We start from the raw sequence: 24,471 nt of genomic DNA on the forward strand, positions 1-24,471 counted from the left end.
ATCAATCAACGGAAAATATACTGCTCCCTACCTTTAAATTCACTATCAATTGTGCCAACTAAGCAGGTCGCTCTTGTATCTCGTTTTTATGCGACCTATTGCTTTTTTTTTATTTTCTGCGAGGCGAATCAATACTGTTACCGCGAGGGTTTTGCTTGCTTGATCGAACGGCGCTACCGTTGGCTTTTTCGGGTTCCCGTTGAATTTTTTCTATAGGCACTACGTCGATTAAAAACAGTACGAGAGGATCTCCATCACCATTCGATCCGAAAAGCAGAAAATGAAAGACGAAAGGAACGTGGGCATAATTGAATGTCACTGGAACCTCTGCTGTTCGGAGTATCACTGTACGGGCGCGCGAGCATCGACGTATTTGACCCGCATCCAGGCCCTCAACTCTAATGTCAGCATTCTCGAAATTTAATCGGATCACGCAGCGCACGGCAACGGCGGAGCAAAAGGAAGAGCGCGCAGCGCCGAAAATGGCGAAAAACCGGTGCACGTAGATCTGAAAAGGAGGATCAGAGGTCTAGGCGCGAGCGAGAGTCGCGATTAAACATGCACGAGGCGCGCAAAGAGGTCGTCGCCGTCGGCCTTTATACATGTGTAGATCTAACTCGCGCGCTCACTGCGGGCTTCGCTGCGATACATCAGCCGAGAATACAAAGACGTACGGCGACAACTGGGCATCGGTAGCGAGTTTTCACAGGCGCCGGGAGAAAGTTAAGAGCTCGTTTTCACTAGACGCTGGCGTAACACGCCAGCGTTAGATAATAGCAACCTTGACCTGGCGAGCAAAGGCACGCGTACATTAGAATATTCGTTAGTCGCAGGCGAGTCGGACAGACAGAGCGCGACCGTTATATCTCTGTAGGTGATCAGTTGGCTTCGGGTGGGGAGCTATTCCTATTCGTCGGATACACTGTCGATAAATTAATAGTAATCTATGCAAGGAGTGGGGCGAGCGAGCTTTCGGCTTTGATCCGTCGGTCATCGCTGCTGTCAGTAGCAGCCGCACGCGATAACCTTGACCGTTAACCTCCACTAGGCAAACAAGCGCGTAGGTTGGCGCTTTTTCCCGGCGACACATCCGCCGCTCCGCCCGCTTATATATCTACCTCACTGTCATGAGCACCGATGCAGCGGAGATTTCATTAGTCGCGGATTTCCCTATGGAAATTTTGAGAGAGCTTGGCATTCTTGATTGAGCTTTCGCCGGAGATTTTCTCTCTCGGATTGGTTTTTAGTGCCTCTCTCGCTCGCTGAATACGCGCTGTATAATGGCTGCCTGGGATTTCCGCTTTGTGATCTGATCCTGGCCCTTACTCTTTTTTTCGCTTTACGCAAACCTTCGATCCAGCCAGAGAGCAATGAAATTTTACTCATTCAGCGTTATCCGATAAGACTTTGTTTATGCAACTGGCCAAGCTGAGTTATTCTAAACTTTTTCCTCCAACTTGATCAGTCGATGGAATTGGGCGCGAATAGAATTCTTTTATCGGCCATGCAAGAACGTCGTATACACGATGTTTAATCGCGCGTCCGCCAATGTCAAATCGAATGTTCGGCCTGATAAGGGAGCGCGTACTAATCGCCAACGTTACGTCTAAAATGAATTGCATCGGGTCATCTACGTCTGCGTTCGACTTTTGACCCTCGAATCGGCTCTATCTATGTCGTCGCTTCGTTGCAAACAACCGCGGACTTGGCTCTTTTGTGCTTATATGCGCTTTTGATACGCTTCTTGTGTGCGATTTTTTTTTGTCGGAGTTTCAAGGTCCGTAAACTAGATTATCGCAGCCGTGCGGCGGCAGAGTTGAAATTTTATCTGCCCAAGGAAGTCATTGTACTATTGTTGTCCCGAAAAAAACACCGCGCGCGCAAAGCGACTTTCGTGTACGGCCGATTGAATTGAGCGTCGTGATTTGACAAACCTATAATACAGAAACGCTCAAACGCTATTTATTTCTAATTCTCCTGTGCAAGTGTCTTTTTGGTTGCCAGCCACTTTTTTGCGATTGCGATGGAGAAGTCAACAAATCACGAGAGATTTATTGACTCACAGCTGCAAAAGCAGTCTATAAAAATTATTTCTATGCGATTAGTTACATACTGACATCAATTCGAATTGACTTAACTCGGTTTCATTACTCAGCAGTGAACTTGAACCATTTCGAGGTCGATTGAAATTTGAATGCGTTTAATTATTCATGCATGCCAAAGCTCACGCTCGCGTTTCTCTCATCATTCTATTATTGTCGTTCGTCAGTAAGTAAATTGATAATATATCAATTTGATTCGACAATTCGTGGCGCGAAAAATGTACGAAAAAGCGTAAATGCGATCGCGTAGGGTCAGAAGAATGAGATGTTTCGAATTGGACATGTAAACAGACAGGGCGACCAAAAGAAAAACAGCTCATTGTTTCCTCACTCCATCTTGGAGAAAATGCACTTGACCCGTGCCGGCTGCAGTAAACGACCGAGTGAAAAGGAAAAACGAGCGACGACGCTCGACGTTTATCGCGCGCGTTTAATTAAAGATCCTCGCGGAGCCTCGGAAATGTACACAAACGCTCAGCGCGTTTCATTTAAGAACTCATTAAGCTCGCTCTCTCAGCCGTGCTACAAGGGCGAAATACAACGTTCGCACAATGGCGCCTTGTCACCCTCCGACAGACTCTTACGCGCGCCTTCTCATAATTTATATGCGAACTCCTTTTTTCCTTTATTTCTTTATCTACTACACTTTCAATTTTGGAAATGAGCATCGGTTATAACGCTTCATTAATTCCCGTGAGCTATTTTCACTTCCTCGCTACGTCTGCACAGTTGGTTGTAGCGCTGAAATGCCAACTGAATATGCATTCATTCATTTCGTTCTAGATTATTAGAACAATAATTTTCTTTCTTTTTCTTTGTTTGAATCGCTTAAACGCAATAAAGAACAATAAATAATGCACTGGATTACATGTGCTTCATTTATTTTGTAAAAGTTTTGTAAAAAGTTCATCTCAATGTCATTTTGTTTGACATGTGTCAGTACATGTAAATCGTACTTGTGCGGTTGCATTCGTGAATTCGTCAATTTTATATCAATGAAAGCTTTGCGATCATTGGAAATCAGCGCTGAATTGAAAACCGCGCAAGAAAAATAAAAATAAGCACGGACATGCTGAACGCGCCCGACAGCGCTTTAACAAACGATCGTAATCACTTCAAAGCTTACTCGCAAACATGTAAAATCGCTTTCACTTGAGTAACGCCTCTATTGGCTGGAATTTCGCGTAGCTCATGCGTAGCCAGCTCGGGCACTTTGGCATAAATTGGCTAAGCTCGGCGAGTGCAAGTTAGACCCTCATCGTTACAGTCTCTCGCTTCAGCCGCAGAACCTAATGCTGCTACACCTCGAGAGCTTGTTTTATGGCAAGTTCCATCTGACCGCGCGCGCTTACACTTTATAAGTCAATTGCCTATGCCATTCCCGATTACGATAGACGTCTATAATAGACATACCAGTGATCTAAGTGCACTATGATCTCCTGTGAGAGCATTTTTTCTCTCTCCACAAGTTATTACCCTGTACTACAAACGACTCTGTAGTGTTTATCCATAAAGTTGTCAGATTTAAACACCTTGCTTTTGACAATATTAACGCGGAGTCTCAAGTTGGAAGTGTAAGAAACATGTGCGCGAGCACTAACATTTTAGAGCTAGAAGTCAAACTCGTACACAACGATCTTTATTGTAATCTCAAGAGGTGTACGTTGAAAAAAATTTGAATATTTTTTATCGTAAATTCAGAAGTAAAATACAGTTTTACATCTTGGTTGTTAAAAAATTTTATTACGGATTACCTATCTCGCGCGGGAACGAAAGACAAAGAAAAAGCGAAAAAAAAAATAAGATGAAGCGCATAAAATGAGTAGCATTGGCGTATTGAATTTACAACCTTGAGCGTCACGGCAAACATGGAAAAGCCGATATTGATCAGCATCGTGAGTAGCGGAGCGTAAGCTCGTATGACGAAAATTGCGAGGAAATCGAATAGACTGGCGCGCTCGCGCGCAGGCGTTTCACGAAAAGCGTCGGGCTTGGGCATAAAAAGCCACGGGAGGCGATTGCGTTTGTGTTTTAAAAAGACGTTCGTGAGTAGCGCCAGCAAGAGAGCTCTCTCTCTCCTTTCTCTCTCTCTCTCTCTCTCACGTGAACCGTTGTAAATTTTTGAATTTACGGGCCGTGGCACCGTCAAAAGAAAACTCGGGCATACGCCTCGGCGAAATTGAATTTTTTATTCTTCTTACGGAAACCAAGGCAGAAAAGCAAGTGAGTTGCTAGCTGGCATGTAGCTTCTCGTCGTGTTTATATTTCCCTAGTCTTTTGTTTGTTCTTAAGAATTTTTCTTCGTACGGATGTAATTATACAGTAAACAATACTTTTAAGTGAAAATTTGTTCTAAAAGAAAACATAAAACGTTAAAGTGTACTAAGAAATGACACTTAGAAGTATTAAAATCTTGTGTTGTTTTCTATTTTTGTAGTATTTTAAAAATTTAAATTCATTAAAAATATTATACTATGCGGACGTAAAGCAGAGTAAAACACAGACTCGAACTGCAGAGCGGAAATGTTTTGCAAATAAATGAAAATGTTCAGGAAAAGCAAAATTATTTATTAAAGTTAATTGTTCACGGAATCGTGCACATAAATGCACGAGTAAAAGTACCAAAGTACAGTCGGCGCATTGTATAAGCAGAAAAGAGGCTTGCTCGTTACCCCCAGCTGGATCCAACGAGGGACCAAGGTCTTTTTTTGCAAATCAGCTGTGATCTCGCATTGGAAGTGGCGGCTGCGAGAGACGCATCGAGAACAACAGCGATGAGTCAGCCGATAAAAAGTGCTCGAGTATAACCGAAGCGCATTAACGGAGGCATCGCGGTGCCTGTTTCTACGCAAATGTGGACTTGCGACAAGAGTGACATAACGAGACACTCGCGCGGGCAAGCCATCTGAAAAAGCAGCGGCAGCGGCAGTCCTTGAGCGCGGCCAGGCAGCGCGCGGCGCCGAGAGCACGGAGAGATGGAAAGCGTCGGTGCGTCGCCTTGAGCATCGAGCATATTAGCCTTGGCAATGAAAGCCGCAGCTAGAGCAGGCCTAGCGCTGGCCGTGAGCGCCCGCGGAAATTCATCGCTCGTCCTCGCCGCGCGCCGATAAACACGGTCAAGTTCACGAGTCTCGAGGTCTCGTGCTCTCAACGAGGTCGTGGCATTGACGCCGCCAGCAGCTAGCTCCCTACCCACACCTACTCCCCGACTAAGCTCGCGCGTCATTTCTATCACTGGCGCGCTCGCGCTATCCCACTCGCTCGCTCTCTGCACAATGCCTCGTTGCCGTGCGCGCCGACTATTTCAAAAAAAATACGTCGCGCATACGTCGCCAGCAGCCAGCGCGCTGTTTTTCAACCGCGCACTTTTTCAACGTTGCTTTGAGAATGAAAATAGTTTGAATCGTACGTAGCTGTGCATTGCGTAATAACTTTTTAACGCGTTTGGCTGATTTTACTCGACTGCAACTACTTGCTGTGCAATTCGCGACATTTCCCAACGTAATCAAGATTTATTGTGCCTTATACGCTCGTCTCGGCTTTTTCGTAATTATGAAACTCAATGTTGAGCAGTTTTATTTCTACGTTCCGTATAGAAACGTTCACGATTGTTTCGTCACCGCGATGAACGATTACAACAGTTACGTAATTTCACTGAATTAATGAAAATAGTACTATATCGTTGCTCTATTGGCATTGGTAATAACGATACAATAACATATGAAAAAAGAGAAAGCCTTTCTGCGATTCTCAATCTTTATGGCTCATAAAATGTATATAAAGTAAATGGAAGACAAAAATAAAAAAATCGTTTCTGTTTTTAATCGCACAATCCTATCAACTTTTTAACTCGAGCGATCCAAGGTAAGCCGCTCACAGAAAAATAATATTCATTTGCGTCAATCGCACTGTACGAGACAATACATACAGGTGTCGGTGGAACATAGATATCGTCGAAACCGTACAAACACACGCATCGTCGCACGCCAGTTATTTACAGATAGCGTGGCCTCGCATTTTTCTCCGGTCTTCATTGCGTCACTTTTTTCCCCTCGACTCTCTTAAACGTAAGATCTCTATTTCTATCTCTCTATGCAGAGGCTATCTCTCGTTATGCAGACAGAAAGAGAGTCCGAGGTCACGTTTTACCAACCGTCTACGATGAATTGACGTTATAAGAACCCCGGCACGCAATCCCATTTTGTCGAGATATGAAGCTTGCGAACGAGCTACAGGAACACGCTACATACGAGGGTAGCGAAAAAGGAGGGAAAAGTTTTTGCCAAAGCGAATTGCCGCAGCAGCTAGTCGCCAACTATACATCTCGCCTAGAGAGTTATTCACCGAGAATCGTCCTTGAGAGCGAACAAAAAAAGACCACACGAATCGTCGTCGTCATCGCCGTCGTCGTCGTTGTCGCAGACTTTGTGGAAATATATAACACTGTATTTTATTCCTCTTGCAAATTGAGGCTATGCGTTTTGATAACGTAAGTGTTCGCGACATGTGCTGCAAAAGACAAGTTCCTTAAGCGTAATGCGGTGAAAAACATATCTGTTTTTTTTAATGACAAATCGATGTGATTACCCATCTCGATTGTGGCATCCTTTTCTACTGTTTTTACGAGCAACGCACACCGGGCGAAGAAAAAACGTACGTTTCTTTGCTGCATTTACAAAGCTACGTCATCGGTTGCACGTTATTCTCGGAGAATGAGAGAAGATGGGCAATAAGCGAAGCTATTTGGCAGACGGCCATACCGATGCAAATGCGATGGCGGCGCTTCATTCACAAAATAAAGACGACGACGAAGGCAGACTTTTAATCTCATAATTCCTCCCTTATTTACTCGAGAAAGCAGTGTCTCTCCTCCCCTCGCCACGGGGTGAAGAGGACGAGCTGCTGCAACTGGCTGCTGCGCATTGCTAAGAAGACTACGCCCTCGCGTAGCCTTTCATCCTGTATCTATATCTAAAGATATCCCGCGCTCTTTCTTCCTTTGATAAGAGATGAAAACTTGATTTATAAAATTGTACAGCGCTGCGCTACACAAGTCCGCTGAATAGGTATTAAACAGGGGGAAAGTTTACGCTACCCTCGCTTCCCTGAGAAATATGTACTTACGCGTAAAAAAACAATTGCTTTCATGCTTCGCAAAGCAGATATGCTCTCGACCCTTAATTCTAGCGAGCTTTTTTTCACGAGTTATTCGCAGCGAAACAGAAGCAGAAAGAAAACATTGCATGTATAATTGCGCTAGAGAGACGTCGCATGACGTTCAGAGCTTACTTAACGGGATCGGAAGCACGTCGTTGTCGTCGTAGTCACACGTTGCTCATCCATATTTATGCAGCTTATTATCAGAGCTTGCAGAGAGTCGTCCGTAGGTTCCTTTGTCTGCGCCGCGTCTTTATCAAAGAGATTACACCGTCGTCGTCGACGTGCTTCAGTGCCCACTTATATGCCATGCAGAATGCCTAGCTGTACGTCGATTGGTTTAATTTCAGACGCGCGCGTGTCTTAGAAAGGAGAAAAGTTGGGAAGCGGGTCGGGAAAAGCTCGCAAGGGCAGATGAATAAGACGAAAGAGCCTTCTATTCGAGGAAAGACATAACTGAGCGCAATGCTCCTCAACTCTTCTGCAGGTCCCTCTGGAGTCGCGGGCAAACAGACGAGTAGAGCGCATATACCTCGGCTACGTCGCAGTCGTCGACACAGCAGTTGGAACAAACGCCGTTGTTACAACTTCTCTCGGTTCTCCTTCTTCCCGCGCGCGTGTTGAATTATGGGTCTGATTGCACTTGTGAGCAGAGAAGGAGACGGATGTAACGACGAATAAAGTCCTTTTCTACTTTGGCTATTATTATTCGGCTTTTGTTATCAACTACTACCAACATGCCAATCGCTTCAGGGATGTTTGAGTTGGAATTGACGCTACGTGCTGTCGGCCGGAGAAAAAGAGCATTTCTCGTGCTATTTTTCTTTTGCACGCTCTCTGCATTCTAACAATTTTTTTCGTGCAACTTCTATTCATCGAAGGCGCTATAGACTCAAAAAGTGCCGTGAAATCCACAGCTTTATCTATATCTACGTACGGAACTAGAAATGAAGGAGCTAAATTATGTAATGCGAAGTTCGAGTGTTGCATTATTCCGTTGAATTATGCAACGGCTAATACTCATCGACCTAAATGCCAAGTACTCGTACTTCGTAATAAGCCTAATTTAGCCTTCGCATTCGAAGAGAAGCGACGTCACGCTCAAATGCAAAGCGAAACGAATTCTTTCGCAATAAAGTAACTGTCCACCTAAATTCCTATGATCCTATCGCTTCGGCTCTTTCTTATTCCAGACCGAATGTCAAACTAGCCGGGGCTAACGTCCGCAGCATAGCAAAGAGCGTATTACGAAATTAAAGCCAGACGGTCTATTGCGGAAAAAAAGTAGACGAGGAAGCGTGTCTACACACCGTCTGGCACCTGGACGTTAGAAACCAAAAGTCAAGGCTGGTCGTTCAATGCTCTTAGTTGTCTAGGATTTCAAATAGACATGACCGTCTGTCACCTCTAACGGTGCTTAGAGACCTCACCGAATGACTTCAAACTAGCCGCTAACTCAGACGTAAAGAGATAAAATACACAGACCGACTCATAAATCAGACTGCCAGGATATCACTTCAGGTACAATGCACTTGGTTGATTGCGAAACATTGCAAATTAAAGAAGGTTTGATATCGGATGTCCGTTAAAAGTACAACACTGCAGTGCGAAACGAAAAGCGATATCATCTATTGCGATCGTTCGCTAAAGCTGGAGAAATAATAATATTGTCGCTCAAGCATAATCTGATACTCGATATTGGAGAAAATCAAAGAGCGAGTGCGATATCTCCTTCCCTTCGCGGGATGCTCGCTCGAATTCCCCGCGAAAATCCCTTATCGCTATTATTTCATCTCTCACTTCTTCTTATTTTTCTTTTCTTCTCTTGGAGCTTTGGCCAACGATCCTCGCGCGGACTTCGCAGTTCAATCACGTCACAGAGCTGCTCGATCGCGTCCCGGATGGAAAATATATTTTATTGAGAGCTGTCGACGAAAGCTTCGCGAGCTGGAGAAAGTAGTACTTTCGTTGAATTATAGGTCGAAGGCCCTAGCGCGCGCCGAGGAAACAAACGGTTATCGCTTGAATAACGCGTTGCCCTCGTCTCCTCGGCTGCGTGCGATTCTCGGCAACATTTTCTGCGAGATTTCGGGACGCGCTATGTTTCAGGCATTTGCATGCGTGACTACTGCGAGTGAATTGCTGCGGAATATTTTAGTGTACCGCCACTAATACTTTATGATTTCGTAACTGAAATTCATTGCCTGCAAATAGAAATATAACTGCTTACTCAAAAAATATCGAATTACGTAATAATAATAATAATCATGATAGCAATCATCAAAATCGTGTTCTGTAAAATCCCTTAGTCGGTTATTTCTTTCGTGTGCAATTCGAACGGTAACGTCACGCATCTGCTAAGCCGCTGTACTAAAAATGATTCAGTATTCACAAAAATGATTACCCAGCAGAAAATAAATTAACACCCAACAAAAGAACAGACGATACATCATTTTTGACTAGGATCGTGTAAACGCTAGTAATAATTGAACGATTTTCTCGTCCAACAGCAACAAGACGAAATCTAAACATCGTAAAAATAGCATTCCTCCCATTGACCTCAGAGCAGCTCGCGCACACGGCGCATCGGCCAAAATAAAGAGCAGCAAAAAAGAAAAAACAAAAAAAATAGGCGTTCACTCTTCCTCGGACAGGCGGGCGTGCTCTTACACACTCTCGAGCTCGGCGGGGCCAGTGGATCGTTCCTGAAAAGATCAACGTCCTCGTATGATTCAGAGTCATTAACCTGCGTCTAATGCTAATACTGACCCGGGCGGCGAATTGTCACCTTTTTATTTCCCGAGATAATCGTATCTTTGTTAGTTAGCAGTTACGAGTTTTAGCTTGCAGGCTATTAATCACACTGAGCCTTACAGGGAAGGAGGCCGGTAATTCACGAGGCTTTTGTACGTCTGCTCTAGCTTACACCTAAAACTGAGAAGATTCCTTCAGTTTAAATGCATGATAAAGAGTGACTTTCAGGAAGCCCGACGTATTTGCAATAAGCCAGATTAAAAAATCCCTGCCGCGCTATTAACTAGTCAATTGGCTAACTCTCTTTACGGATTCAGTATTCGCGCGCAGCAAGCTTCGGACGAGCTAATGTGAGGCGAATGAGCGTATCGTACAATCGGTTATAGTTTTCTCGGACGGCTCGCAAAGTAATAGAAGATTGTAACGAAACGCTCTACGTACAATTCGAGACGGACTAGAAGCAGTAGCAGTCGCACAGGAAGTAGCGCAGACATACTTAAGATTAGAGCGAAATTTTAGAACTGATAGAGGACGCCGTGTTATTCACATCGTACTTCCGCAGCTGAAATTTAAATATTTATATCTAGCTTGTCTTACCTTTCGAGTCGGCTCGCGCGCAAGCCAATGACGTACTCGGCTTCATAATCGAGTCTGAAAATAACGCGCGACTATCATCGGACGTATCGCTTGTCAACAGAAATAAATTCTAAGATCTATCCGTAATCCTGCCCCGTCGAAACAGCTGGATGAAAGGAAATAAAAGCCACGAATCGATCTGTCCCCTCGGAGAAATGTCTAAATAGCTCGCAGCTTTCTTGCGCGCAACGGCGGATTATCTAAACGAGCAAAATGAACGACTCTTGCTGGGACATATCGAAGCCAGAACTCACACTCTCTCTCTCTCTCTCTCTCTCTCTTTCCTTGCACTTTATAAAAGTTAGCGCTCGTGCGTCGATGAATCATCCGTTTATCGGAAGCCGGGCCACCGACTCCCGACTACTGCTCTCCTTCGTTATAAAAGCTACTAAGATGCGCGAATGGAACGAGATTACGGTATATTCACGCGAACGAATAAAAAATTCTACGCTCGTTATATGCGATTCGGCTTTTATACGTACGCGGAATAACTAAAACCGTTCTCTACGTAACTCCTCGCGGATTAGCTATACGCGCTCAGACGCGTGCGGCTTACTGCTGCTGCTGCTACTGCTGCTGATTCTTTTTATTTTATTAGGCACATGCATATTCGGGCGAATGAACTTTTCCTAAGATAGCGGATTCCTACGCGAGGAAGCTTTCAGTATTACTATTTCGTGAGACGAGAGGTGGAAATCGGAGGATTCTCTTTGGCGAGTATATCTTAACGAAATATTCGGTGAACGTCGAGAGTATCCCATTGAAAAAGCATCGTTAACAAACTTGCGAGTAAAACTTTCGATTCCTCATACTAATACGCATCCGACGAATAAGAAGAAAAAAACTTGCTTTATTTAAATCGCTGTGGTTCCAGTAAAAAATAAACCGAGGCAGAGGTCTGTCTCTGCGGCTTGACTGGCGCGTCATCGCTTTGGCTTATCTGTATAGTCCCGTCGATGAGTGCAACTGTTTGAAGTGGCAACGTCCGAGGTCTACGAACTGCTGCATTAGATTCAAGGCCAAATTAGATGGCGTGCCTGACGCATGTGGGTGCCATATGCGAATCATAAACCACGCGCGAGACGATTGCTTCTCTCTTTTTTTATGATTCTTTTTTTTTCAGTGAGAAAAAAAATTTCTTTTTCAGGCACGCTTGAGCTTAAAAGTAAAAAATTATCGTTCGTTGTATAATGAAGAAGTATGAATAATTAGCCGCGTGGCGAAATTCTCACTCGCGCACCGAATAAATAATTTGAAAGCACATTATAAACGTATTTAACTTTTAGTCGTAAAAATTTTACAATAATGCAACATCGAAACGGATTTTATGCGTAAAGTACCAGTAATGAAAAGTTGTGCCGTACATAAAATATCTCGCGTAATGCATCCACGTGAATTTTCAAATATTTTGCGTGTATGCGCGCGCAAGATCACACTTGTAAAACGAATTGTATTTATGTGAAATGTACGAGCATCGCGTATTGAGTTTGTCAAATGAGTTTCATTTTACAACGTCGGGTTTTGACCTACTTCTCTCTCAGAAATCAACTTTTTTCACGAGATGTTCGCTCTCGTATAAACCGGTTTTTCTCTCGCATTGACTATTTCCAACGACGAATATCTGCAATTCGTAAAAAGTTTTTTTTCTTACTCTTCTCGCACGCATTTCAAAACACTTTACTCTTCTCCCTCTCTCAACAATACAATTTGCAGGCATCAAAGTTTTCGAGTGATGACGTATTATGAAAGTGTAAGACTCGTTGCACCTGCGAAAAAAAAGAAGAAGACGTTTGCCTTTCCAATAAATTTTAACGATCGATGGGAGATGTAAACATGCTTGGTACGAAGTAAAAGCGACAAGCGAGGATTTTTCAACTTGTAAGCAATAGCTGTTTAACCTTATTTGCGCCACGCAGATCGGACAGAAAAGCAGCTGGATTACCTATATAAAAAATGAACGTGAGATAATACCTCTAAGAATATATGAAAAGTGGTAAAATCCGACATTGAAATCCTATGAGGATATAATGAATACTCAATGTTAAATTATACCGGAGGTGAAAGGATCTCAGAGAGGAAATGGACCAATCGCTCTTCGAGCTAAAACGTTTGTGCTCAACGACGTATAGTCCCGTCCTTCTTTTCTGCCTTGCCGAAATTTGAAATTCATTTCTCACTGCGGCTCAAGATCGTGCATCAGTGTAACCTCGTTTCCTTTAGTTTTTCATAAATTACCCTCGAAAGTAGCAAGTCGTATACATTTCACCTTATCTGAAATTATAAATCTATACCCAAAAAAAGGATTGATCAACTCGAGTTCTGACGTAAACGAGCGGACAGTCGCAATAAAAAAATCTTTGCACAGATATACATATATACTTGGTTTATTAACAAGCCTTGGCAAAAACTCGAAGGACAAGTTACGCAAGTATAGTCAAACGCGCGAAAGCTGCCGAACCTAATGATTTGTGGTGAGGACGCTGGAGAGGAACGAGCAACGAGCAAAGGAGAACGCCGTGTTGTGGGTAGAAATTATCTGCGCGCGAAGATCTATACAAGGAGAGGGCGCGGAGAGGCTGCTCCGGTAGAGAGCCATGTGATTATGTGATGATCTAACGGAAAAAAAGAAACGGCACAACTTAGCCGAGAGCAACGCCCGCCGGAATCAGGGTCAGGCGCTTTTGTCTCGACGAAAAAAAGAATATTTGGGCTCTTAGAGGTGCCACTTCTTCAGTGGGTCATGTGTGTGTGCGAATTAGCGAATTATATGTCTGCCGCGAACATTATAGTTTCGTAATATCCTCGATGATTCTCATTCGCTGCCGACCCATCGTTGTCTCTGAGCAGCTAACCGCCTCATTTGGAAAATGAGAACTTATCGAATATAATGACTGAGAAAGAGTAATAATGAAACTCAAACGTCAAGAAACTGGTCAAGTTCAACGAGTAATATGCTTAACATTCTTCATTCGACCAAAGGCCTATTACGCGTAAAGACAGAAAAATTAATCTGCGCAAATGTGAACGTAAATCGGCAGAGCAGCACATCAATTGCAGCAACCGAGCACGTAAAGTATAAGCGATTAGGCGCCAGGGTCAGTGACAGAAGCGACTAGACTGGGCGCGAAAATAAACGTAACTCATGCCAACGTAACTCCGCGCGTCTAGCTAGACACTAAATCTAATCAATTCTAATGTATTCGCGGAGGAGAGCAGATCGAGCACGCAACATCGTCTGGCGCGTGTCTGGTCGTCGGCTCATTTCACCTTCGCCAGGCATAACACAAGCGTTGAGAGAGAAAGAAAATAGCCTCTCCTGTCTAACCTTCGTCTAATCGCGATCTACGACTGTCGGCCGACGAGAGCGTTATTTTCTTTTCTGTCTTCGCGCCAAAGGATTTACGCTCGAACGTTTTCGACGGCGCGGCAGCGGCACTGGCGGCAGGTGTGATGGATTTCCGAAATCCGATCCATTGCACATTACCCGCGCATACCTTGTGAATTGTCGGATCTCAAGTTACTCTCGTGAATGTGTAAAGTAAAGCCACGTTGCCAATTAACCAACTTATAGTTTCAATTATTCATGAAATCTTTGCTCGGCACGACTCGCGGTTATAATTTATCCATGATATAACAAGTCGCCTGAAGTCCTCGTAGCGACATTTTGAATCTTTCATAAAAGAGTTGGGCGAGTCGCTTCGCCCTGTCTCGTCCAGATTCGTCGGCCAAACAAATAAATTGCCAAGTGAATAAACTATCTAACAAACTGGTCGCGCTAGTCGCGAAATAATTGGTGGAGACAAAGCGCCAATCGAAACTTCGGCTAACGAGCAGCTCAGTTAACGGTATATATGTATAGGAGCATAGAAGAATGGTCCCGTCACATTAATTTCTCATCCGTCGCCCGCCGCCAACTTCCAACTCTCGCGCTTCGCTGAAGCTTTGTGAGAACAGTAGCAACAGTCGTAGAAGCAATTAGAGTTTACTCCGTGAAATTTCGATTGCAGCGATTATTATCATTATTACTAGTCGTTGACGGAAATAAAAATCCCAAGGCATGCGCGTGTATTGACGTCCTGTGTGCCTCGATATGTGAAACGAATAACTCATACGAAGCTGCACGTTAGCTAACATAGCATGCGTGTCTACACGATGGTCGATGACCTCTTGCACGAGCGCGTTAGTAGGACACACATACACACACCATGACCACACATACAGCCACTTGAGAATCACCTCATTATGTGCGCGGGGCTTAGACTCGTTTGTGTGTGTGTGTGTGACTTAGAGACGTCTAGAGACCATGCGTTCTCTTCGCATTGCTATAAAAATATCCAGCGCCAACAATACGGCTAACGGATCCCCACCTTAGTTTTTTTTAAGCTTTTTAGGACGACTGAGCTATGAAATTTTAGGCATTTCGTTAAGATCTCGAATTTTATGTCTCCGGGCTAGCGAATGTACAAAAGTGTTAAAAGTGTTAATGACTGTTAAAGATAGTAAAATTTATTTGAAAAGTAGAACTTTTATTACTACCTGCTTGATACTGATTCATTTGCAATAAACATTTTTTATTGCGCTGTTGCTTTATTCGTAAACGTGGAGAATCTCTTTCACGCAAGTAGTCGCAACAAGAGCATAAAAAGGGAAGGCTTTTCTTTTTATCGAGACAGCTATTCTAAAAGGTCGAGACTTAAGGAATAATAGAAGCAAAGTAATCGTGACACCGTAAAAAGAAGAGCGCGTCTGCAACGCATTACTCTCTCAAGCCTGACGCCTGTAAAAGCACAGCGTGAGAGAGAGAGAGAGAGAGAGAGAGAGAGAGAGAAAGAGAGAGTCGTCGGAAAATTGAAAACTAATGGAGCGTCACGCTTCGTCGCGACCTTATCGAAATTCCGCACTTGTCAAGGAAAGAAAAGCGAAGGCACTTCGCGGCATCGCGCCGCGTGCTTGTTAATTTGTAATTCCTCCGACGCTTTGCGAGCACCATGTAAATCTCTTTCTTTTTCGCGAAATCGTTGCGCCTTTTTCTATTTTCCTTCCCCGGAAATTAATAAATGGCAAACGTTAACAATTTCAATGTGCGAGGAATAAAATAAAAGTGTGCTGTTGCTACCGTTTCTTTCTTTCTTCTTATTTTCTTTTTATTCAGCGAGTTTGCAGCTCGGGCAATTCGGAACGGGTGATTATGACTGTCTCTGCGCTACAATGAGAAACGGAAATAATGTAAAGCTCGAGGTATTGTGGAATCTCTGACGCGACAAAAACTTTCTCCTTTCCGTATACATAATTAAGATTATGATGGTCCGTACTAAAAAGTAAAGTTGTCGCTTGATTATCACTCTTGTCCTGCAGTCCTCGAAAATATCTGTTCTTTCATAATTATTTATTACACAGAAATCACAAAACTTACACAAGGCAAAGAGAAAAGAAGAGTTTTTTTATGACGACTAGCGCTATATATTTCCGTTGCCGTAGAATTCCTGTAAAAGCGGTACTAAGCTGATAACGTAAAAGACGCGATGTGCGGTTGCCTCTTGGCTAAGTTCATACGCGCCAAGCACGTCCGAAATAAATCTGGTTGCTTGCATAAATCTCATTCCTAGGGGATGATCCACGGGAGCTGCTATACGATGCTACTGTCGTGATTTCAGAGCAGCGGAACGAACGGGTTAATCTCTGGCGAGACATCGCGGAAGGAAGAAAATTGCGAATCAAACGTGAGGGACGGTTGTTGCGTTGTTGAATTTATGATTAATAACTCTTGGATTAATCGTCTGTTGCGCATAAACAAATCTTTCTTTTTGTTTTTATTGACGATAAATCGCAATTAGGGCAAAATGACCAATCCGCCAGCTTTTTTCATTCGCTCCGACAGTTTTCCGTTAGCAAATGACGCGACGTGTGCACTATCGCCGTTGCATTTTTCCACGAGGCCTCATCAAACGTTCTTCTATCGTATAGCTCAAGTGAGAAAGAAGGAAAAGTGCGATCCGTGCTGCTAACTCTCCTCGTTCCAGCTTTTAGCGAAAATTCCCGCTGAGCTAGGGGGTTATTAATCACGCGTTTACTCCTCGTAAAAACGAACGCAGTGCTTCTTGTTTACACGCGCGCTTCGCGCGGCTTTCTGAAGTGAGAATCCTTTTTCTTTCTTTTATTGCGTTACTGCTGCTGAAATCGCGTCGTTACGAATGTGACGGATGAACGTTTAACCTACAGAAATAAATAAATGAAAAGAGATGGACAATTGTGTGTAGTACAAAATAAAATTGCAATATTGAACAAATGAAAGATAAATTTAATAAAGAAGTTCGACAATAAAGCTTTGTTTGATTTAATTATAATACTCATTAGTGTCAATCTGTTTCCGTAAATATATTAGTGATCAATTTGAACCCATTAGCGCTTATTAGCAGATGATGTATTTTCCCTTTTGTCTCGCAATTAAAAAAATCAAACTATCTTTGACGAAAAGTGCAAAAGTTTCAAACGAAAATAAATCTTATTGTGGATTTTTGTGTTACAGCTAGTGAACGGCATGAGTGGTCCACGTTATATCTGCGAGACCGAGGTGATGGAAGATGTTGGCCTTGGTCCATCAAGTAAAATGCAATACACGTCGCCGGGTAGTCACACTAGCAAAAATACCAACGGCAACATAATCACCTTAACGCTAAAAAATAACCATCTCATCGTGGAAACAGAGGAGCGCGCTGTGAGTACACAAGTCAATATTTACGCTTGTCTACTACGCCGTAAAGCCAGAAAAAAGGAAAAGTTTGTTTCAAGTTTTCAGATTAATCGAGATGAGCCTTGCGCGAAAGTTTGCATTTTTCAGTACAACTAACGCATAGGATCAGCCTTTGAGAACTTTGATGATAAAGAACATTCCTAATTTGTTTTTTATTCCTTCAACTCGTGACTTATAACGCCTTTTGAAAGTACAAAGAGAGGAGCCACTGGAACTTTAATAACTGCAAATTTATGCCGGAGCGTAAAGGTAGAATTTACGCTCGAGCAAAAGTTGGCTTGCTCTTGCTAATTAAGCGCGCGAGTCCGCGCGAGCCCGCGCGAATTAAGAAATTACGAATTCGCCGCCGTGGTGGTGCGGCTTTGGGATTAATGCTGCGGCGGCCGCAACCTACCAAAGCCCAAAGCTCGAGCAGTTGTCTTGGATATTCCACAATCCCGTGCGATTGATAAAAGCGATACAATCTTGTACGCGTTGTTAACTTTAGGAGAGAAACATCTCGTCGGAGCGTGGCCTTTGACCAGACTCAATTAAATTCAACTTCACGGATTATTCAGCTTCCAAAGACGGACGATATTATGTTTCTCAAGGAGGATCAATTGAAAAACGATTTGAATCGTTTTATTAAAAAAGTTACGAGAAAAAGTTATCAGACAACTTCGACAACCATCCAATCAGTTAATTTATAGAATCCTTCGAAAGATCGAGCAATCCCATTGACCCCCCCCCTTATAATTGAATCTAACAAATTAAAAACTTAATTTCATACAGTTAGTGTCGCATTGTATAAAAGAATCGAAACTTTCTATCTCTAATCCCCTGGAAAAGAAGTTCCTATAATCGCACTATTGTGAAATGGAATAAAAAGAAATTTTCGTTCGCATACGTAGCATAAGAAAAAAAAATGAGTCGGTTGGCGGAAGTAACTTTTTGTTGTTGCTGGCCTACTTTTCGTGCTCACGCGTGACAAGGAAAAAGCTCGTTTGGCCCGAGTGGGGAATCGCGAAACTCGCACGGTATGAGTCCGAACGATATTGAACAGGGAAAGGGCGTGGATCAGATGAGCGCGACTTTCGCCAGTGCGGGAAAGAGGATTTGCCGTGCCGCGCCTCCCGCATCCAGATTCACCGAAAGCTGTACGCACTGTAAACAAAATTTAAGGGACTTTGAATCTGTGCGAGTAGAATTTTCCTCGAAGCTGCCTCGGGAAAAGCGAAGTAATTTTGTTTGTACACGAGATTCGAAGTACATAGTGGCCCTCTTAAACGGAATTTCTCGATGAGATCCTTTTTTAAACATTTTTAAAATTTATGGCAAAGCTAAATGAAGTCTCTTGTAATTTCTCCGAGCACGAGTCACATGACAACATTTATTTTTTAATGGAACATTATATGACAGTTCAGTTAAACTCTCGTAAAAATATTGAAACACCTATATCCAACTCATGTTCGCAAGCGTAGCTTGTTTTAAATAGCATTATGCATAGACTAAGAGAAAACAATAATTAGAAACAATGAAAGCTCAAGGTCGAGACAAGTTTTAATGATAGTTGGGAGAAGTCGTTGAAGCGTTTCTATGCAAGGCTCTCCGGGGCAGCATATAACTTGAGATGAGCTGCGTCGTCATTTCAAACTATTCCCCCTTCCACTCTCTCTCTCTTTCTCTCGACCCAAATTGTTTTGCTTTTCCAGTTGAATGGATGGAACTCGCTTTTCAGCAACAAAATGCATTGTTGTAATCGTTTTGATTGACAAAATATGTCTCGCGCAAAGTATGTAAAGAAAGATAAACAGTGGCGAATCGTGCAAAGGAGAAGGATTAAATTATATTTGCTCGTTGTAACGAGATCCCACTTAAAGCGACGGAGACGAACGGGACCCTTTTACGCTGATCAATTATTTAACTACCGTCGCAGCAGAGTTTTACATATGCGTGCACGGGGATAAATATCATTAGCAGGCTAATAGCGTGTTGAAGAAACAATGGCGACGCGTATTGCGATTACAAAAATAAGAACAGGAAAAAAAAAGTAACGTTAGGTTTTTTAATCGAAAATAAGCGTGCTCTCGTGCGTGCAAGTGTATACGCGAATATCGTGGGCGTAGGTAATCGAAAAACGTTCGCCTTCACTGCCAACCATTCGTTTCATTTTGCGAACTATAGATGTGACGTAGAAGAGACAGCCACACGCACACTAGCTAGACAGAAACCCGCGGCTAGCTAGTTCCTTCCGTCCGTCAAGCTTCTGTTACAGGCGAGGTCAAAGTGGACCCTCCAGGCGTCTTTTGCCAAAGCTACCTTATACCCCTGACGTTGCCAGAGTTTACACGCTCAAGGTTGTTTACGTGACGAGCCTTGTTATTTGCTTACAGTTACCTTTTCCTTCCTTCCCTCACGTTCGAATGTCCAAAGTTGCGCGAATTAATTAAATAGCCTATGCTCTATGTTTTATCTCCTTCTATTCTCGCACGCTCTTTTTCCTTTTTATTATTCTTATACGACCCGCGCGCGCCTGAAGCTCTGTGTTGATAGAGACGACGATTTTATTACGCGATCGCTTTTACGATATTATAATTTTATGCATTGAACATGATTATACGCAAAGAAAGATTGCGAGATATAAAAACGTGACACCGATAATCTTTGAGGCATAAAGGTGCACTCAAAAAGAAAAGGCTAGCGAAAGAATTGTTTAATTTTAAGTGTGTTTGAGTTCCCACTCGAACAAACATTTTCGAAACAGGAAAAACAAATAGAAAGTTTTCTTCGATGCTTGAGCGAGAGAGAAAAAAGAAAACCAATTTTGGAATACTTTTGGCATCTCAAGGTACAAGAGGGATGGCCCAGCACTTGTCGGTGGCAAACCCATTGAAAACTAACGAGCGCGGCAAGTACACTTAATACAAGACGCTGCGCACTTTGAACAAACTTTCACGAAAACCCTCGAAAATGTTCAAAAGCTCCGCCACGTACCACAAGGACAACCCCATTCTAATATATCATAGAGACAACTCGGACAATTCTATATACTCGCGCGTGTATCCAGCTGTAGCTTTCCAATGATTCCAAGTTTTATCGTGATAGTATTGACTAGCCCTGTTCGAAAAAATTCACGGCCCGCGTTGTGTTGTGCGTCGGGAGCGAGAAAGCATTTTTTTATTTTTATAGCATCTGCTGCCATAGGGAGTAATTCATTCTTTCTGCCGCGACTGCTTGTGTGTTCCATTTCAAGAGATGGAAAAATATGGCGAGAGAAAAGTCAGTAAAAAGCGGAACGCCGAAGAAGACAGGAATTTTCGCTACCGGCAAATCAAATGTGACAAAATATCGGCTTTCTTACCGTGCGGAAAAAAATCCTCGTCATCTCATTCTCTCACCCCCCAACGAATTTCCCTCCCAAGGTAACGCTATTATGAGGTCTTGTCGTTCTCATTTTTTATTAACGATTTGATTATCTTCCCATCGTTGGCTTGGCAAGGGACTCAGTTATTATTTGACTTGCAATTTTTTTCTCGTAGATCGACTCAATTATTTTTTAATGAGCATAGCTTGTCACTAACCGTCTTCTTAATATTATCGCTTTAACGGACAGGTCGTGATATTGATTTCGGAGTGAATCGTAGTGAATCTACAATTGACTCGCACAGTTTGCTTTATGCAAACCTCTACGTTAAATAAATGATTCGCATAACAAATAGCGTAACGTTACAAGAAATATCAGAATCGCATTGGGTGTCTTTGTAGAGGAAGAATTATCTCTTGGCTTAATTTGAGTCGAGCTAAATCTGCGGAAAGCTTGTCCTAATTACACTATCGATACGCTAATTCATATCGAGCGGCGTGATAACAAGCAAACACCTATCGAGAAAAACGTTCCGGTGATCGATCACACGAACGCGGCCTCGGCGCTTTAACCCGTCCAAAGGAAAATTATTGAATGATTGATTAAAAAACAAGGACGAAAGCAATGAAAGCTCGATTTTAATTTTCAAGTGACATTACCAATTGAAGGTGAAGCACAGAGACTTTCTTTTGACGGGGCTGATTTTCCCTTTTGCGTTTGCGGCCCCGAAAGCGCGCCCGTGTAATTGAAAGGCACGATCGATGTCCCGGTTGCGAAGTCGAGCACGAGAAAACGCGCAGGGGAGGCCGGAGATAGGCTAACGTCGGGTTCAGGCCTATCTTACACCGACCTCAATGGTTTAATTCGAGATCACCCTCTTTTTCTTACGGAGATCCCGGCCACGACGGCTTAATTAATGCTCTTCGTGAGCCTGAAAATAAATAAATGCTTCAGCTGACGCCATAATAAACGCGATTTATTGCATTACGCAATTATTGTTAATAAGTAACTTTATCTGTTTTCAAGATGTATTTATAAGCTAGAATGCTATAACACAGTGGCGTACAACGTCGGTTCGAGTATAACGTATAATTCGATTTTTTCCATCATATTCCTTATTTTTATTAGATAAAAAATATTGATTGAAGCCTATCAATCTGTCACAGCTTTTCATCTTGTATAACAAAAAAGTATTGACAAAAGTACTGGAAAATACGTGGGTTAAGGGCAAAAATAAAATGTGTAGGCGAGTGCAGTGTTTCTCACTCGAGTGTACTGCACATCAGCTTCATATTTAAGCGATATTTATTCTTTATAACAGAGAACATTTTTTGCGATATCTCTCTTTATTTTGTGAACGACGGGGAAAACATAATAGGCACTATGTCGTTGCAGGTCACAGTGGAAGATGCGGGTTATCAGGATAACGGTTGCTCGGTGATAGTCGAAGTACCACCAGGTTACCGTAACGACGACGTGGAACCACAAAACCAAGGCTCGTCTTCGGATGACTTGAGTGGTGCTGGACGAGGAGGAGTGATTAGTAACGAGGAGCAGCAGGCATTGGTTCATCGCGAAGAAATCCCCGAAGACCGTTTCGGTGAGTGTCTGTCGCTTGGCGTAGCTTAACGCTCAACTGAGCTTAATGAGTCCCATAAAGGCAAACTTTTACGTACCCAAGAAAGCCGATTATCAGCTTCTTTATCTCCAGTTAATATTGTCATTTCGTGGGCGTTTTATCTTATAATTTTAATCCGTAGGATATGAGCTTTGTTCTCGACGTAGTGGCTACGATAGTTTCTTAATGGATTTTTTCATCGAGTTCTTCTTTGCCTTGATTATACATATTTTTCCATATTAGTTCTTTTCTTACTCTCTAATTAATAGAATACAGAACTTCTGGGAACAATGAACGTTGATTTTTCGCCGTACAGTAAACGAACTTCCAAATTTGCTGCCGATCGAATCCAAAGAAAACTCATCAGATCGAAAGTATTTGAGCCAGGAGCTCGACAGTAAATAAGAGCAACATAAGCACTCGTGAACGGATATAAAGTGTCTCAAAGGCAGCGATTGCCCGTTTGCCAATAGCATTTCCACGGTCGCTCTGGGCACAAACGCCTTCTCGATCGGTCGTCGAATTGGCTTCTCGTGTACTACTCTCTTTCAGTCACACCGCTGAAAATGCCGAGCGAGAGGTATTCCTCCCTTGCCGCGACGACGAGTCTATGTAGAACGCGCAAAAGGCTGCTCGGCTGACCCAGTTACTCGCAGCGCAAACTGCGGGGCGCGGCTCTCCACTACAGTATCCCATATGTGTATTTATAGCCGTTTCTGTGTCATTTGCAGGAGCTTTCGACAATGCCCGACTCTTCGGCAGTATAAACACCGGCCTGTCGCAGTCAGACTTGTCGATCAGCAGTCGCGATTCGGTGAATCCAAGCTACCGATACGGCAATCAATTGGAATACGAAGCTGGACACTTTGGTTACCCGATGTATGTAGACTCGATGCTACTGAAAGTGGAGCCTACTACGAGTCGCTACTCTTCCTCTTCGAACAAATGGGTCGAGTTCGACAAGTCGCCCGATACCGAGAAGACTCTACTCAAGGAGGACGACTCCAAGATGCCCAGACCCGAGAACGACGACGTAAGATGATATGCTTGATCTTTTCTCGTAGACGTCCTTTAGTAAAGAGCGAGCGAGAGAGAACTTGGGCTTTTGAAGGGGGCATTGGAAAAGGTTGCTGGTTATTATTTAATCGTTAAGATGGATGGAAGTCGGATGGATTCGTCTGCGAGTGAAATACTCTTGTAATGTTTAGAGAGTTCTTTGAAAATCTTCAACGTTTGGTTGGCCAGCTTTAATGAATTCAAAGACGACTTATACTCGTGTTTTAGAAGTTAGTTTTTAAATAATAAATGAACCGTCGATCTATCTATCTCTTTCTCTCTCTCTCTCTCTCTCTTCATCTCTTTCGAACTTTAATTAATTCTAAATGTTGATATTTCATCGTGCTATGCTATTATCAACAAACTTTTAGAAAAGCGAAAGGGGTATCTCAATTCTCTGCAATTATTTCAATAATTGAATTCAATCTGTCAAATCACAAATTAGAGAGATATTAAGCGCCCGCGCTTTGGAGCAAACGTTACGTGCTCTCTCTCTCTCTCTCTCTCTCTGCCAATGAAATTTAGTTCGCTACCCCCGTCCTCCGCTCTAACAAAGTCAACTTGGCCAAAGTCAATTCTCTCTCTTTTGAAGAGAGCTGAATCTCAATTTCTCTCTGCTCGCAGATCTCGGAGATGTGCAACAACAGAGCGGACTCGGGTGGCTCGTCGCTGGAACAGCAGGACTCGACAGACTTAAGTAATTCCACAGACACGACGACGACGGTACGTTTAAATCCGAATCTTGAGATTAACGGCGACGAAGTGGCGTCGCTACTTGACAACAAACCCGTCATCACCGGCGCCCTTCTCAAAGATGAGGCTGCTTTGCAAGAGGACACCTTCCAGGAGCAACAGCGCAAACTCGGCAACGGCACGCTCACGCCCGAGCACTATGCCGACAATAGGGTAGGCATCGGCTCTGATAGTACGAGTCAGCGCTACACGCATGCTACACGCAATCTAGTGATTTACGTTTAAAAGTCAATCCACCTCGTCCACGTCTGTCTTCGTCGTTGTTAGCTTTATGCATGGCTGCCGAATGTAATGCAAATAA

At 43.2% G+C, this 24,471-nt stretch overlaps 1 protein-coding gene across 1 annotated transcript in view; it reads left to right on the top strand.

The window, feature by feature from the left end:
• LOC131666196 (uncharacterized) overlaps positions 1–24,471 on the top strand; it is a 100,887-nt gene that overhangs the window by 71,749 nt on the left and 4,667 nt on the right. The window contains exons 6-9 of the mRNA XM_058938631.1: positions 17,176–17,364; positions 22,139–22,343; positions 23,093–23,394; positions 24,042–24,323. Of these exons, the coding sequence (XP_058794614.1) occupies positions 17,176–17,364; positions 22,139–22,343; positions 23,093–23,394; positions 24,042–24,323 (978 nt within the window). The remainder of the gene's footprint in view (positions 1–17,175; positions 17,365–22,138; positions 22,344–23,092; positions 23,395–24,041; positions 24,324–24,471) is intronic.

This window comes from Phymastichus coffea, unplaced genomic scaffold, assembly GCF_024137745.1.
Source record: "Phymastichus coffea isolate CEN01 unplaced genomic scaffold, Cenicafe_Pcof_1.1 PCOF00057, whole genome shotgun sequence".
NCBI classification, from domain to species: Eukaryota; Metazoa; Arthropoda; class Insecta; order Hymenoptera; family Eulophidae; genus Phymastichus; species Phymastichus coffea.